Here is an 18,593-nt window from a genome sequence, read left to right on the forward strand (position 1 = left end):
CGTGTGTCAAATCGTACGGCCAACCTAACCCAACCTAATCCAACTCAAAACTTTTAATCCAACTTAGAACTTTTTCTTTATTCTATTATTTTTTATGTTGTATGAAGCCCATGGGGCAACACTATAAATAAGGGGCATTGTCCTCCTTTTAGGGGGTTGGCTCCTTCTTATCAAGCATTCTTGAAAAAGTAAAATATATACAAAATCTCTCACATACATCAGATTCGTCCCATATTTGTCGTGTTCATTCCGTATATTTCTTAAATCAAACGACGCTTATCTGCTAGTTGATACACGAGTCTAGAACAAATCATTGGTCATCAATTGCTCCTCGTAGCATAGTCATATATTTCTTTTCTCCATCACATAAACTCAAGATAAAGTCACATATCCTATATCTCACCAACAAAATTAATTGATTATCCAAATTCGGGGTAAACATGCATAGGGCTACTTTAATGGTAGTTGTATTACTAACAGGACTGAATGTGCTATGGTAGTCAAGTCCGGTTCTTTGATGAAAGCCTTTAGCTACTAAACGTGCTTTATAGCGGCTAATAGTTCCATTGGTATTTCATTTTATCCTAAAAATCCACTTACAACCAATGACATTAAAATGAGGCTGAAAAGGGACTAGCTCCCATGTACCATTTTTAACAGTGGCATTAAATTCTTCTGACATTGTTGTTGTCCATTCAAAATCTTTAATGGCTTGTGTTACGCATGATTTCTCAATGGACGAACTAATGGGACGTTTGGTTGATGTGAAGGCTCGTTTGGCTTTAAATGTTTTTGTGAGACCGTACGGTATAAGATGGTTACGCGCGGGACCTTGTTGTATTTGAATGTTCGTTTGGCAAGGTGGAGGAGACAATGAAGCATCTGAAGTACCTTGAGGAGATTTTCTATGCAGAGGAACAGAAGTGACAGTGTCCATATTTGGAGAAGGGGAAGGTATAGGCAAAAGTGAAGGCTTTCTCACAAGTTATCACGCCCCAAATCTGGAGAAGCATGGCCGACACTCGGTGCAACACTTGGCCCGAGTAAACCACTCTGAACGTGTAACTTTGGAACCCTCAACATCGGCCGACAGGGCCTACCTGCAAACAAACAATTCTAACTAGCCAGCAAGGCCATAATCTGAATATATATAAAGACTCGGTACACACCCCAAACACACACACACACACACACATATATATATATACATATATATATATATATATATATATATATATATATATATATATAACTGAGCAAGCTAACGAGGCTGCTGTGAACGTACGCAACCAACAGCACCAAAATAGACATATGCTAGCCAGTAAGGCTACCACACTAACATACTATACACAGGACTCGACTACAAGCTTCTAAGGAAAGCATAACTGTATCATGGTTGGGACTGGGCCCCGGCCTACCCATCAAGTCTATAAACACAAAAGAAAGACTCTAAAAGACCTGGCAACTCCGGACAAGAGAGCTCACCAATCAGCTGATGTCAGGTCCTGCCGGTCTGTCTATCTATACCTGCATGCATGAAAGCAGCGCCCCCGACAAAAGGGATGTCAGTACAAAATAATGTACCGAGTATGTAAGGTAATAGAATAACTGAAACTGAAACTGAACTGAAAACATAGTAATCTGGAGGCCAAGGAATGGCTTGAATATCTCACTTGATCTCTCTCATATGAAATGCGATATAATAGTATCATATATCTCACTGACTAAGTGGCTAGGCAACTGTAAAATATATGGATATTTCACTGACCATAAGGCCAGGCAATGTGTCTCACTGACCCGTCGGCCAGGCCATCTGTCTCACTGACCCGTAGGCCAGGCATATCTATCTCACTGACCAAGTGGCCAGGCTAAGAAAAATATATGTGTATATATCATGCGGTATATCATATGTAAACTGAAGTATATGGAGGTGTCAACATGTCTCTTTCTGACACTTCTATGAACAATGAACTAAGGAGCGGATAGAAATCCCTCGGCAGGTACAACATCACATCTAGAATCGTTACACATCTATGATAGCTCTAAACAATAGTTATCTTTCTTTAAGATCGGTAAATGCTTGTTATCTACGGATCATGCCAAGAAAAGAAAGGATAACCATTACATACCTTAGCACCAAGCTCTTACTATTTTCGGGGATAATCCCCTCTACGTATCAATCTACAATGAACAATAACAACTCTAGCGTCACGCTACGAATGATACAACACTCATATATCAAGTGACAGTTCATTCTACCATAAATCGGGTAGATTCTCCCATGTTTCTTTCACCTTTCTTAGGTCACAACATCAACAATAACATGCCATCATTAATCCATATATCCAGCGCCTCAATAACACAAGAACAATGCGACCAAACAATATAACAACATCTTACCTTGAATCCGAGCTTAATGGCTTGATTTCAGACCGTCGATTCTTAATTTTCGTGGTTTATTTGGGAGTTAAAAGAATAACTGACCTTTGGGACTAGAGGCACTCTTATGTGCTGAGTAGGTAAAATAATTTTCAGATCCGTAACTTAAATTTTTCAATACATACATATAGAATTGGATTATTGAGTCGGTTAAATTTCCAAGGATCGAAGTTTGGCCAATTCACTAACCGTCCACTTTCTTCACTGTAAAGAATGATTAGTGCTTAGTGTTATATAGCAAATGGAAATTCTGATACGTAAGAAACTAATAGATTGGTATAGGATTATTAAAACAAATTATTCCATGTAGTAGTCCCATTTAGTGAAAAGTTTGTCCCCTTTCTTTACATAAAGAATATCCTTAGGGACAAATCATTTAATTAAAACTAAATTTTAGACTGAGGACATAAAGAATAGATAGTGCATTTCAACACTGAGGACATTTTAGACTTTTCCACAATATTATCTAAGCTACGTCTCATTCAATGCTGCATCCCAACAGCCACCCCATCCATTGACCTTTGTTTATTTAGCCTTAATTTTTTGTAGCCTACAATTATATGCTGTCTTACTTTTTGAAAAGTGAATCTTGATTTAATGTGTTTATTTGCAGCTAGCAAAATGAATTCTGTAGTACTCTTCAATGCGGAGAAACCAGAACTCGCTCCAACAACCGCGTTAGTAGAGCATGTAAAAAAGCTGCCACCGTTGGAAATGACAGTCCCACCACTAAAACTCACTCTGTAGCATTGGTTAGAAAGTCTTTTAATTGTAGAGGAAGACTTAAGCATTCGCAATACGCTACATTCTTGCTATGAAGAACAACAGATACAATATAAGCTATACGACAGTTTGGAAATGGTTGACCTGTTTTATTGTATTATGATGGTATTAAGTACATTTTCTTCTGCTGCATTTTGTACTGTCTAGGCCAACGAAGAGTATCTGTGTAATGTTGTAACACTGTGTTGGGCCGTGCATACAACATCTAGTCTAGTCTTTGGAGAAGCACGAGTTACCATTGCACCAGAAGGCAAAGACCAATAAAGGAAAAACATTAAAATATAGTTTAATGCATTCTCAAGTCCATCAACATAAAACACAAGTATCTAATAAAGAAAAAACATTAAAATATAGTTTAATGCATTCTCAAGTCCATCAAATTCTACCACGTGCATACGGCCGAAGTACAAAACACATAAATTACAAGCTGCACAGCCACACTGGCCTGCAAAAGCCCACAACAAAACACAAGTCAGAAAAAACAATATTCAAATAAAATTTCATACAGCAAAAAAAAAAAAAGGGGGGGGGGGGATAAAAGCATTCTCATCAAATTCTACCACGTGCATACGGCTGAAGTACAAAACACATAAATTACAAGCTGCACAGCACACTGGCCTGCAAAAGCCCACAACCAAACACAAGTCAGCAAAAAAAATATTCAAAGAAAATTTCATACAGCAAAAAAAAAAAAAAAAAAAAAAGAAGACAACATACCTGCAGTAGGCACAACAAATGGTATTAGTATCAGTAGTTAGTAAATAACTTAGCTAAGAGAAGGTAGAATAACAACAGGCCACATTGAAATATCTCCTTACAGGAATATAATCGAGGCTTTCACGAACCTAGAAAAAGAAACAGATTTTACATTTTTCTTGGGGGGGTGAGTTGGGGGGAGGCAATTTTAGCAACTTGGGAGAAGTTCACTGTGAATTGTTTTTCTTTGATCCAAGTTTAAAAATACATTGCAAATTAAAAAACACGTGTCAACTCCCGCAAGTAGACGAATTCCCCAAACCCGGGCACAAAATAAGGCATCTTGACTGCGGCAGGCACACAGAGAATCTTTTTTCAAATGAATGAACGGGGAGAAACACGAGTCCGGAACCATAATAGCCCTATAAAAATCATTTTGAACCAAAATACTACAACAAAAAAAAATTTACAAAACTACCTATAGCGCAGTATTTTACTGCGCTATAGCACTAACGGAGACGGAGCCATTAAGTGCTATAGCGCAGTAAATTACTGCGCTATAGTGTGCAAACAGACATGCTATAGCGCAGTAAATTACTGCGCTATAGTGCCTTTGTTTTTTTTTCCCAACCCTTTTAGTTAACCCTTCTTCCATTACACTTTTTAACGTATTTTGACCATAGATTAATCATGTTTCGCGACCCCGAAACATCAATATTTTATATAGAACTCTACTTATTTTTGTGCGATTAATAAGGTAGGATCAATACATCAAGGATACGCAAAAGTTCGAATGGCCATTTTAGTGGCTGAAAAGTGCTCGAATGCCATTTTCGTTTGAAGGTTCGGTGACATTATCTTGAAGTTCTGTGCGAATACTTAAACTTGTTCATCAATAATTAATCAAAAGTTTCTCAAAATGACAGCATTCATACAAAAAAAAAAAACTTAATTAAATTGCACCATTCATTCATAACCTTGAGTAAATGAAAATACTTAACATACTAATATTCTTCAAAATAACAGCATAATCATAAATTAAACTTAAAACTAAAATCACAACATTCTTAATCATCATCAGAGTACAAGTCCTTAATATCGTCCTCAGAAAAATATTGGCGGTTTCTTAAGACACATCTTTTTTCAGTAGCAGTTAGTTCTCTACCAGTTGATGATGCTTGTTCTTCGGCCAACTTTAGCATGTAAAATCTACAACATCTTGCCAGCATTCTGTTATTTTCCTTTCTAATTCTTTGCACGGCAAACTCGCAACTTTCTGGACCTACTTGAGGCATGGTTAAGGAGTACCTTGTTGGGATTGGAGCGTTGAGATTTTCCAAGTCACGAACAAGACGTTCTGATTCGGCAAGCCGATGTGACCATTCTCGACGTAAACCGTAATAATATTCCCGCGGATCTGAATATTTAACACTGCAGAAATCATCATTACGCTCTATAAGAAGGTGGGGATTTAGCTCATCTAGTTTGAAACCACTGGTATCGCTCGAAAAACTACTATGATTTGAACTTTCATCATCACTGCTATTTGGTTCTTTTGGAAGGAGTAAAGACTAAGGTGAGTTTCTACTGCTTGACATTGAATAATATGGTGTAGTCTATTACGAAAAGAAAGGGCTATTTATATAGTTGCAAACCCCCAAGGGGGGGGGGGGGGGGGGGGGAGGGTCTTAATGACCCTACCTACTTACCTTCTTGTAAGAAAAATATTAATCTTCATCGAACATTTCACAGTCCGAATCCCACTTGGATCTAAATCTTGTGCTACCATGTATACCATATTCTACCCTATGGTAACGTATTTGCATCCGATTGTTCTCTTCGCGAAAACGATTAAAAGCCAAATTAAACTCTTTTGGAGTTTCGCGAGGCATTGACATAGCACGTTTTTTTGGGCGTTTAAGCCCTACTGACGCTAACTTGTGCTCCCGTGCTTCAGCTTCCCTAACACGCCAATCCCACTCCTCTCTCATTTTATTATTGTATTCTCAATTGAATCTGTCGTTAGGGTTATTTGAGTAATGAAAATCATCATCACTTAGTTCCCATGTCCTACCCATTGCTTCAAAGATGTTTGCTGGAGTGAACGATATAACACGATTAATATCTCTAAATTGGTCAAAAAATGACATTTTAACTCAATTTTGTGTGGAATGTTGTGTTTGTAACAGTTATTCGTCAAATTATATTATATAAAGTTTGATTCGAATTATTTTGGCAGGTGAGGTGATGTTTGTGCAGCCGCATAGCGCAGTAAAATCATGCGTTATATAGTATAACGCATGATTTTACCGCGTTATTATGACACAAGGCCTCAATAACGCATTAATGTACTGCGTTATAGTGCTACAACGCAGTAAATTAATGTGTTATGCGGTTCTCCATCCATTATTTGATTTGACGTAACACTGCAAAACACTGTAATTGCATGCATGCGTTAGTCCTATTAATACCGAGTTCGTATAAGGCAAAAAAAGCATAAAATTTTAAGTTTCAACTAGTTTTATCATTCTGGATTCCTCCTCAGTTATTCAAAATATGATAGATGTTCCAAGAATTAAAGTTTCTTTATTCTGGGACGGACAAATTTTATTCGAGGAAAATAATTTGCGCCACGATTCTCCCCCAAAATACCATGTTAAGTTTCTACTTGACTTAAAATTCTCAAAACTACTCTAAGCCTTGTATAATAGACTACAAGTTAGTAGAAGTGATTTTGATCTAAGTATAATTGGAAAATATCCAGAACTAGTTATGGACAGTGGTACATTCAAGAAGATGATTCTTTGACTGATTATTTGAAGGCGTCGTATAATTATAGGCGATGCATAACTTTAAACGTCCTTGAAATGTATATCGAAAAGGTGCCCATTAATCTACTTGAATTCATGGCTAGGGCTCCTCAGGAAGCCCGAAATAGCCCTCGTCGGGAAGCCCCGTCTATAATTCAGGCCGAAGTCACTCAAGCGGAACCTACTTATCAACACAATTACCCTGATATGAGTACCTATGAAAGCATCTTGACTAGCCAAATGCCTCTGGATATATTAAGTCAGCAATTTGACGGGCAGTGGTAAATATTCATTTTTTACATTATTATTATTATTATTATTATTATTATTATTATTATTATTATGTGTAGTGGCACTTGAATGCTGCTAATGATGTCGATTATATTATTTAGGGGTTATACACCTGATATGGATCATATCGGACCTTCCTCGAGTTTCGGTGCAGTTGATTACTATCGGTACGTCTATTTGTTTAACATCAATAGTGTTATTTGATGTGTAGTAGTTAAAATATCCTAATTTATAATGTAGGGAGAATGTGGTAGTTGCACCAAATTATAGGCAAAGGATTGCTATGGATGGTACGGATTATCCGAATTATATAGTGACATCACCCAGCGATAGTGAGGAAATACCTAATGCGGAGGAAAGTGACGATGAGATTGAGGTTGGAATTAATCCTCAACATCAATTAGAACTGTTGCAAGACATGATGGACAGTCCGGCACACGAGGAGGAACTGAATTTACAGCAACCATTTGAACAACAAGAGTCGACTCCAGTTCAGCCGCAAAGCCAATTTCAACAGCAAGAGTCGACGCCGATTCAGTGGCATTCCGATGAGATCTCCTATCTTGATCATCTTCAAGATCGCCCAGATGCCTTTGTCTTTACTAGGGATGATGATCATGTTCGGTGAAGTTTGTGGAAAGAGCCAGTGGATCTTTTAAAACATAAGGTTCATATTGAAAAAGGGATGATTTTCAGCTCAAAAAAATCATTGCAAAGGGCTGTTAAGATTTATTGCATCCAGGGGATGAGGGAGTTTAAAGTTGACGATTCCACACGAAATGTTTGGCGATTGATCTGTAAGCGAAAATATCAAGGCTGCGAATGGATGCTTCGTGGTAAGGAAACTACTGAAAAGATGTGGACTATTTCAAAGTTCTACACAAAGCACACTTGTGATATGGGTGACCTCCCAGATGATCATTGCAATCTAGATACTAATTTGATTGCGCGTGTATTAGTTGCCGACATTGGAAAAAACCCAAGGTATCCCCTTCGCCTAGGTTTATTTTATTTTTGGTGTTAATATAATGTTCGTCGTTGTTACATGCTGATATTTCAACTTTTTCAGGTACCCTATTCAAGATTGTATTATAGCCGTCCTGAAAGTATATAGCAAACCTGTTACTAGGAGGAAGGCGTATCTTGGGCGTAGGCGTGCACATGAGATAGTCTACGGCAATTGGGAGGGCTCTTTCAAGAAGTTGCCGAGATACATGGCAGCTCTACAACATTTCAATCATGGTACTGTTGTTGAATGGAAGCTAAAATCGAAACCTGGTGTGCCCGGTAATATTTTTGATTTTGTGTTTTGGGCATTCAAACCATGCATTGATGGTTTTGCTCATTGTCGGCCTGTAATATCAATAGATGGAACACATGTGTATGGGAAGTATGACATAAAGCTGCTAATAGCAGTTGGAATGGATGCAAATGGAGCTATATTCCCTCTAGCTTTTGCAATTGCAGTTAATGAGAGCATTAGTACGTGGGGTATGTTTTTGGACTACTTAAGGCAACACGTTATTAAGGATCGCATGGGAATCTGTGTGATATCAGACAGAAATGCTGGCATATTGCACAATATGTTCAATTTGCAGGGGTGGCAGCCACCCTTTGCCTACCATCGTTATTGTTTAAGGCATTTGAAGGCAAACTTCCAAAAGGCATATCGAATCCCAGCACTTTGCAATTGGATGTGGGCGGCTGCAACAGAGCATCAGGAGAAGAAGTTTAACCTGCAGATGGACATTATTAGGCGGGCGAATGAGGAAGCCTTCCACTGGTTGAATGCAATTGATAAAGACAAATGGACATTACACCAGGATGAAGGTAGGCGATGGGGTATGCTGACAACAAATAGCTCTGAGTCATTCAATGGTTTGTTAAAATCTGCACGCGGACTACCTGTCACTGCAATGGTGAGAATGACATTTAAGCAGGTTGTGGAGCGGTTCGTCACTAGATCAAAAGAGGCCAAAGCATATGCAACAGAAGGTCTAAGATGGTTGCCAAAACCGTCAAAACTGTTCGAGCACCACAAATATAAGGCTCAGAAACATGACCGGATGGAGTACAACCCTGCAGAGCGCATATTTGAACTCACAACAAGTGTCCACCAAGGTAAAGGAGGTAACGTCCACACAATTTGTGAGATTCCAAGAACATGCACATGCGGCAAGTGGCAATCATATCACATGCCATGTTCTCATGCCTTCAAGTGTTTCATCACAATGGGAAAAAACGCCTCCTCGTACATGGCTGAAGAATATACAGTTGAAAATTATACAAGAACGTATGCTGGAAGGTTCTACCCACTTGGCAGTGAGAGTTATTGGCCACCGGATCCATTTTCAATAGTCGCAAATAAAGCATTTATCCGTAAATTCAGAAAGAATGCATACTCGCGTATTCATAATGAAATGGATGTTCCACCGGGGAGATACACTCGAAAATGCTCATCTTGCAATTATGTTGGTCATGATAAGCGCAAGTGTCCCTTACGACATGGTGGTCAAACTACATCTCGCGGTGGAAGTACCTCTCGTAGTGGAGGAAACTTTCATGGTGGAAGTACCTCTAGTGATGGTGGCACGTCTAGCGGTGGTGGGGGAAGATCAACTCAAGGGCATTAATTGATGAATGTTTTTTAAGATTTTTTCTTACTTTGATGATTGTATTTTATGCTGTTATTTTGAAGAATATTAGTATGTTAAGTATTTTCATCTACTCAAGGTTATGAATGAATGGTGCAATTTAATTAAGTTTATTTTTTTTTGTATGAATGCTGTCATTTTGAGAAACTTTTGATTAATTATTGATGAACAAGTTTAAGTCTTCGCAAAGAACTTCAAGATAATGTCGCCGAACCTTCAAACGAAAATGGCGTTCGAGCACTTTTCAGCCACTAAAACGGTCATCCGAACTTTTGCGTATCCTTGATGTATTGATCCTACCTTATTAATCGCACAAAAATAAGTAGGATTCTATATAAAATATTGATGTTTCGGGGTCGCGAAGCATGATTAATCTATGGTCAAAATACGTTAAAAAGTGTAATGGAAGAAGGGTTAACTAAAAGGGCTGGAAAAAAAAAAAAAACAAAGGCACTATAGCGCAGTAATTTACTGTGCTATAGCATGTCCGTTTGCACACTATAGCGCAGTAATTTACTGCGCTATAGCACTTAACGGCTCCGTCTCCGTTAGTGCTATAGCGCTATAGGTAGTTTTGTAACCTTTTTTTTTTTTGTTGGGGTATTTTGGTTCAAAATGATTTTTATAGGGCTATTATGGTTCCGGACTCGAGAAACACACACACACACAAAAAAAAAAAAAAAAAAAAAGCTTAATTTCGAAATGAACAGCCAAATTTGATAATCGAAACAGCACCTCAACCATTAGATACTCCTCAAGCATCATCATCATCAAGGCAATCCAGCCCAGGAAGCTCTTCCCCCTTCAGAAGCTCTAAACTGGCACCCCTTCCTGTCGAAATGAGGCTCATCTTGTCCGCAAGGCCAAACTTCTTGACAGCCGCAACAGAATCACCACCAGCTATGATTGTTGTTACTCCCTTTTCAGTAAGTTCTGCCAGCTTTTCTGCAATAGCCTGGATTATATACGGCAAAGGATTATTGATGCAGTCAAAACCAGTTAACGAAAGAAAACGATCTGTGACCGTTTTAAAAACCAGACCAGAAAAATAATTCTACTGGCACATAGACAAGATCTTTTTACCCTAGTTCCAGCAGCAAATTTGTCATACTCGTACACTCCCATAGGTCCATTCCAAAAGATAGTTTTTGCGGCATCTAGAGCTTCGCTAAAGGCCTTGATAGCTTCAGGTCCAATATCTAAACCCATCCAGTCATCATTGGGGATTGTAGTTACTCGAACAGCCTGAAAAGCAAAAGAAAAAAGGACTAATAGAACCAGTCAGGACAACAGATACATGTAGAACGAGATACCATTCCCAAACGCCATTTACCTTGGTCATGGCATCAGCACCATGCTTATCTGCCATCATTATATCATGAGGAAACAATAGATGTACATTTTTTGCACTTGCGTAGGCCATAATTGATTTCGCCTCGTTGAGCTCATGTCTTTCCACAAGTGAGGACCCAACACAGTGCCCTTTGGCGCGTAACAAAGTAAAGATAATGCCTCCACCAAGCAATAAAGTGTCGACCTTTTTATCCATAAGTGACTTTATCAAAAGACTCTTAGTTGATAGCTCTGCACCACCAACAATGGCAAGGAATGGCTTCGGGGGGTCTTCTAGAACTCCAATAAAATAGTCAAGTTCCTAATACCAACAAGATAGCAAGAAAGATGCAAGAAAATTAAGCTACGTGCAATGCAGTAGGACAGTTTCCAGCCAAATACGTAAACCGTTTTAACCACCAAATTGACTATTTCAATTGTTTGCTAGACAATTGAGATAAATGTTCAGTGCATGCTTTGTCACAAGTCACAACATACCAAATTTCTTGTTACACTTCACAGTCCAAAATTCATAATTTGCACCCTTTTTTTGTTGGTGCTGAAATTAAAAAATTGTACCTTTCGCATGAGTAATCCAGCAACAGCCGGTTTCAAGAGACTAGCAACCCCTTCTGTGGAGGCGTATGACCGGTGCGAAGTCCCAAAGGCCTCATTGACATACAAATCTGCAGGAGACGCCAACTTATTTGCAAAGTCCTCATCATTGAAAATCTCTTCTTTATATAATCTCAAATTTTCCAGCAGCAGAACTCCTCCCTCTGGTAATGCATTAACTAAATTGTCAACTTCTTCACCAATGCAATCACTTGCCATCGTAACCTGTGGGTAAAACACTAGCCTCTTTAGACAGGCGTAGAAGAAACAACAGACAAAAAGGATAGATGAACAGGAAACAGACCTGGAATCCCAATAGCTCTGACAGCCTTGGTACAAGTGACCTCAAGCTGTAATTTTTAATGTCACCAACTGGTAAACCCTGGAACCGGGAATTCAGATGATCAGAGAACAGATCATGCGTGGAGAATACATAGAACTTTCACTAATGTGGTTAAAATAATTCAAAAAAAAAATTGAAAATGCACAAACAGTCTACATACAACTTTCAACTAGTGAATGAAACGGAAACAAAGCTGTTTTTCTAAAAATTATCAGAAACCTCCACTCGCTAGGGGAAAAGCTTTTAATAGCTTAAGCAGGTATATTGATAGTTAGGCATTGCTTAGAGAAAGAAAAAGCGAATCAGGTATGCAATATTTAACTTACAAGACGAGCAATGAGAATGATACGAGCACGGTGTTCAATCAAATACTTAATGGTAGGAATAGCAGCTCGGATTCTGCTGTCATCTGTGATATTGCCGTTGCGATCCATGGGGACATTCATATCAACTCTAACCAATACCCTCTTCCCTCTGAGATCTTCTTCTTTAAGAGATTCTACACTCTTCTTCATCCTCGTTCCTGTTCGCCAACTGACATATAGAGACCAGACCGCTAAAGTATTAATTAATCAGAAAAATTATTATTTTTATTAGAAGCAGGTTTGGTAGACAATAAATAGGAGAGACCATGGCTCAAAAATCAAGTGAGATAAACATATTGATACTGAGAAAAGAAGAGAGAGAATTTGTGGCTTCCTTCATACCTCATGGCTCAAAGAACCTCTCCTTTTCCTGCAAACCTAAGGAGTCCGGAATCAAAATAACCCAAAAAAAAAGGGTATGAACCAAAATACTCCAGGAAAAAAAAAATGGGTACAAAAGTACCTTTAACGCATGAAAATCATGCGTTAAAGGACTTAACGCGGACGGAGCCGTTAAGTCCTTTAACGCATGATTTTCATGCGTTAAAGGTGTCCCTTTTTTGATCAAATTGTCTGATAAGCTTTAACGCATGATTTTCATGCGTTAAAGCTTTATCCCTTTTTTAAAAAAAAAATTCTTTCCTTCTTTTTTCCTTTCTTTCACACTTTTTTTACATACTTTAGACATAGATTAATCATGCTTCGAGACTCCAAAACTTGAATATTTTATATAGAACCCTATTTATTTTTGTGCGATTAATAAGGTAGGCTCAACACATCAAGGATACACAAAACTTCGGATTGTCGTTTTAGTGTTTGAAAAGTGCTCGAAGTCCATTTTTGTTTGAAGACTTGTTGTCATTAGCTTTAAGTTATTTATATTTTAGGGTTTCGCGTTATTTTTATATTAATGTGTAACTTTATTTTTAGTGATTATAACTTTATTTTTATAATCAATTAACAAAATATCAATTCATGATCAATTATTTATGTGTAATTTTTTTTTTTTTTTTTTTTTGCGTTATACCCTTCAACCCCCAAGTAATTGGAGTCTGCAACTTAAATAACCCAAAAAGTGAATTTGGGTACCAAAATAACCCATTAAAAAATCTTTTACGCACTAATTTATTTGTAAGTTGGTGAAATTTTAAATGGTCATAAATTTGTGCTCGGATGTCCATTTGATGCGATTTTTTTTTATTTTGGGTATTTTTTCCAGATCTATGCGTCTGAACTGCCGCAAGACTGTTCGGCCGCCCCGAATTTTTGAAAAACGTCAGTTATCCCATTCAATTTCAATTTTCCCCCAAATTAGTGTACAATTTTCATTTATTTCTTTTTTAAATCTAATGGCAAAAAATATATTTCAATTCCATAATCCCGTGATAATGATGTTTTCAATGTCAACTTCAAGGTTCCAAATTCAATTTAAGAAAACAAGTTAGATAGCATTAGTGAACATACAAAATAATAAAAAGTGTCTACATTGTTACTTTAACCAACTTGGCATGGTGGTAAAGCCTTTGGCTTTTGACTTTTTTTAATCTCATCCACCAGGAATCAAACCTCAACGGGAGCGTTGATAAGATATTATTAGTAAAAAAATGAACTAATTTATTTAACGATTGACATGGGATAAACAAGTAAATAACATGGGAAAAAAAAATTCAGAAATAAATATATTAACAATGCCATAATTAACAAATAATTAACGGAGATCCATGGAGGTGTCGTTTTTGTAAATACTAAATTATTCATTATTTTTGAAATTAACTAAAAAAAAATCTCTAATTAGAACTTACTTAACTAGGATAAGTTATGGAGGATTTAATTAGTTATTTTGAATAATCCATGATATTGTATTGTCAATTATAATTTACTTAACTCATCTAGTTAAAGTAATAACGAACAAAATTTTATATTAACTAACTAATCCTTCATCAAAAAATTATGTTAACTAACTAATCCTTTTCGGAAATTCTGTTAATGATGTTCAATCTAAAACTAAGGATTTAGCTTATCGTTTGTTATTCAGGATTTAGTTTATCGTTCGTTATTCGGGATTTAGTTTATTATTCATTATTCAGGATTTAACTTATTGTTCGTTATTCGTTAATGGATTATTTTGATACCCAAATCCACTTTTGAAGTTATTTAAGTTGCGGACTCCAATTAGTTGGGTGTTGAAGGGGATAACGCAAAAAAAAAAAAATACACAGAAATAATTAATTGTGAATTAATATTTGTTAATTGATTATGGATTATTAATTTGTTAATTTTTTATTTATTGTTAATTTATTTATTTGTGAAATTGTCAAAATAAAGTTACGCATTAATATAAAAATAATGTATAACCCTAAAACATAAATAACTTAAAGCTAATGACAACAAGTCTTCAAACAAAAATGGACTTCGAGCACTTTTCAATCACTAAAACGACAATCCGAAGTTTTTTGTATCCTTGATGTGTTGAGCCTACCTTATTAATCGCACAAAAATAAATAGGGTTCTATATAAAATATTCAAGTTTTGGAGTCTCGAAGCATGATTAATCTATGTCTAAAGTATGTAAAAAAAGTGTGAAAGAAAGGAAAAAAGAAGGAAAGAAAGAAAGAAAAGAAAGAAAGAAATTTAAAAAAACAAAAGGATAAAGCTTTAACGCATGAAAATCATGCGTTAAAGCTTATCAGACAATTTGACCAAAAAAGGAACACCTTTAACGCATGAAAATCATGCGTTAAAGGACTTAACGGCTACGTCCGCGTTAAGTCCTTTAACGTATGATTTTCATGCGTTAAAGGTACTTTTGTACCCGTTTTTTTTTCCTGGGGTATTTTGGTTCATACCCTTTTTTTGGGGGTTATTTTGGTTCCGAACTCCAAACCTAAGTGCCTATCACAAAAAGTAAAAGATTATCAGCTAAATTGATAGCTACAGAAACTTTTTATATGTTTTTCAGCAAACAAATTGCTTAGAGCCCGTTTGGATTGGCTTATAAGTTGTGTATAAGTTGTTTTCAGCTTTTTTGAGTGTTTGGTTGGCCAGCTTAAAGCCATTTTGTGTTTAAAATAAACCCAAAAAATTAATTTAGCCCGTTTGGCTTAGCTTGCTTATAAGCTGAAAACAGCTTATAAGCCAAAAAAAAAAATTGACCTACCCTAACTTTTTTTTTTTTAGCTTATAAGCTGTTTTTTTAAGCCCATCCAAACAGGCTCTTAATCTGCAGATCCAATTTTATTATAATAATAATAATAATAATAATAATAATAATAATAATAAAGCCCTAGAAGGGATAGCTTACCTGCAAGAGAAAACCGTCGATTAAGGTTTCAAAGCGCCGTTGGGTTTCTGTTTGTTATAATAATAATAATAATAATAATAATAATAATAATAATAATAATAATAATAATAATAATAATAATAATAATAATAATAATAAATATAAAGTGGACTGGGCTCGAACAAGATGTTACGGGTCATTTGCACTTTTGACCCTATTTTGTACTGGTCTTTAATTTTTGTCCCTCAAGTCAAACAACTTTTTCTAGCGGCATAACTTTATATTTGAGCACTATAATATCCCACAAGTAATGCTCTGCGTCCTTAAAAAACTTATGCCTATAAATTCAATTTTGAAAGGTAAAATTAAAGACCAGTCCATTTGAAGGGCCAAAATTAAAGACCAACCCATTTGAAGGACAAACAATACAACAAACTAACATATTTCAGCTTAGCCCATAAATGGTAGGACACTAAAAGCCCAAATAACGAAAAATGATTATCGTCAAGAATGACTGTGAAATGTCAGTTGTACCCTTCTATTAAGTTGATGCATCATTGAGTTACTTTTCGTGAGCTGAGAGTATGATGCCACTCACCCTCTCTCTCTTGGGCGTTGAAGTGTCAATATCTGTCCAAATTGTTTTCAACAATTAATGTAAGATGTGACTACATCAAAAGGTCATCATTATAACGTACTATCACAGCTATACTTGGTGCATTGTATCTTTTGTATAATGTATTATACCCTCTTCATTACAATTATTTTCCATTGTTGAGAAAAACATAGCTGTATTCATTTAAAAAAACCCTCTAAACACATTCTCATTAAATATAATATGTACAAGTCATGGAAGGAGTTAATGAAGGAGGTAATCTTGTACCATAATTACCATTGAAACTGACTTCCGCCAACTTTGTTTCATGGAAAGCCTAGTTACACTCTCTTCTTATCATATACAATCTCATCGGGTGTATGAATTACTCCGTGGATATTTCTGATAAAGTTTTAGACAAGATAAGACAAATTGATCCTTCATGCCATATTGGCCTCAGTCCTAGAGGCTATTGCACCATTCATAACCTCTTCTCAGACTTCTCACCAAGCATGGAACATAATCCAAAAAAACATATGCAAATAAATCCAGATCATGAATCATGTCGCTCAAAGAACACCTCTATGTGATTCAACGAGGTGCAAATTATAACTGAGTATCTTCAACAAATCTGCACTATTGCGGATAAGCTTCGCCTTGTTAGTTCTCTTATTGTACAAGATGATCTCATTCTCTACACCATGAATGGAGTTGGTCGTGATTACAAGGAAATAGCTGTTGCTACGAAGGCCTGTGGTACTTGCATCTCATTTGAAGATCTCCATGATAAACTCATAGACTTCGAATCCTATTTGTGTCATGACCCAAAATCACTTAGCCGTGCGGGCACTTACCATTTTCCACCTTGGTAGGAAAACCATTCCCTTACCAAACATGCAATCTATCAATGTGGAAGAACAATGTAATAATAATAAATCTCAAGATCAATTAAAAGAGAATAAGTGTAGAATACATCTTCTACCCAATACATCTGGTCTAAGTCAGGACAAGAGCAAACAATAAACACATAGGTCTGAATATATAAGAAGAACAATCTGAATGTTTCCATACAAGGCTCATAACATCAAAAGGAATACTGTCTGGAAATAGATGACAAGTATACGAAGAATAGAAACTCGAGCTGCAAATCTGGCAGTAGCTCACCCTCCAACAACACCATCTCAGGAAACACTCTTAAGGATCAGAAATAGAACCTGTAACAGACTCTACACTCAAAAAGAGAGTACAGCAAGAGTAGCATCAGTACAAACATGTACTGAGTAAGCATCATAGGGTGACTAAGATTAGTTCACGCATATAAGCATAACATCAACAAGATAAACAGATGGGCACATAATACCCAGACTAAGGTCATAGAATATCCCATAACCAAATCACAACCTAAAATGAAACTTCTAAACCATAAGTTTGTTGAGTCTCAATAATCTCAAATAATAATCACAAAACCAAGTTCTGAACCTAAGCAGAGTCACTACTCTGGAATCTGACCCAGACTGTAATCCAATATATGCCACCATAATGATACGAATAGACCATACTAAATCAGACATGAAGAACCATATGATGATGCAAAATAAAATGCAATGCTGTGCAATACAATTCACTGGTCAAATACCTCAAACATGTACACACATGCTAAAGGCATTGTTCGCTCAATAGTCATGACCCATGGGGGACCCGCGAAGTCCATGTACCTCTCGCTTTGGTATATAACTCGGATCACGAGTTCACAAATAGGCCACATCCTCACCCCTTGTCAAATGCGCCTTATATATATATATATATATTATTACACCTCATAGTTTTGTACGTTGAGATTCGTTAGGTGTTAATTGTTCAATTGTAGACACAAGAGTTAATTTCTAGGATATATGAGATTATATGCGCCTATCTGATAGTTATGATGTTTTAAGTTCATGTAATAGGTCATGGAAGTGTCACGACCCAACTGGGGGCCATGACGGGTACCCGGAGCTACCCTATCGAGCACCACCCATCATGCTTGTCATCAAACTCTTCCTGAATATACATTACTCCCAGCACGGAACTTGTCATACGACAATCACTATCATTTCCAATATACATCTACCTTTGTGCACATAAGCCTACAAGGCTATCAAAATGATATACAAATATATACTGTAGTAATCAGGAGGCATCTACTACCCACACATAAGTATCTACGAGTCTCTACAAGAATACTGAGACATAAGGACGGGAAGGACCCCGCCATACCTAATATACATACACAAAAAAATATACCCAAAATCTGCAACTCCGGAGTAGTGCTGCGCTCCAGGATATATATATATATATATATATATATATATATATATATATATATATATATATATATATATATATAACAA

At 36.6% G+C, this 18,593-nt stretch overlaps 1 protein-coding gene across 1 annotated transcript; it reads right to left on the reverse strand.

Moving 5' to 3' along the window:
- Positions 1-3,373: 3,373 nt before the first annotated feature.
- LOC132634036 (phosphoglycerate kinase, cytosolic-like) lies at positions 3,374-12,649 on the reverse strand. Its single transcript, XM_060350356.1, has 8 exons — positions 12,290-12,649; positions 11,925-12,002; positions 11,585-11,845; positions 11,007-11,327; positions 10,757-10,918; positions 10,409-10,628; positions 3,783-3,840; positions 3,374-3,667 (listed from the first exon to the last, which is right to left on the reverse strand). Exons 1-6 carry the CDS (start codon positions 12,476-12,478, stop codon positions 10,428-10,430), a joined length of 1,212 nt encoding a protein of 403 aa, XP_060206339.1. The 5' UTR covers positions 12,479-12,649; the 3' UTR covers positions 3,374-3,667; positions 3,783-3,840; positions 10,409-10,427.
- Between the last annotated feature and the right edge of the window lie 5,944 nt (positions 12,650-18,593).

This window comes from Lycium barbarum, chromosome 3 (assembly GCF_019175385.1).
Source record: "Lycium barbarum isolate Lr01 chromosome 3, ASM1917538v2, whole genome shotgun sequence".
Classification (NCBI taxonomy): Eukaryota; Viridiplantae; Streptophyta; class Magnoliopsida; order Solanales; family Solanaceae; genus Lycium; species Lycium barbarum.

Bases quoted from the DNA above. Each gene is read 5' to 3' on its own strand.
- LOC132634036 (XM_060350356.1), bottom strand. From the start codon at position 12,478: ATGAAGAAGAGTGTAGAATCTCTTAAAGAAGAAGATCTCAGAGGGAAG. The intron at 11,328-11,584 runs GTACAATTTTTT...TGTTGGTATTAG, and splicing joins CTGGATTACTCATGCGAAAG to GAACTTGACTATTTTATTGG. The intron at 10,919-11,006 runs GTAAATGGCGTT...TTTGCTTTTCAG, and splicing joins GTGCTGATGCCATGACCAAG to GCTGTTCGAGTAACTACAAT.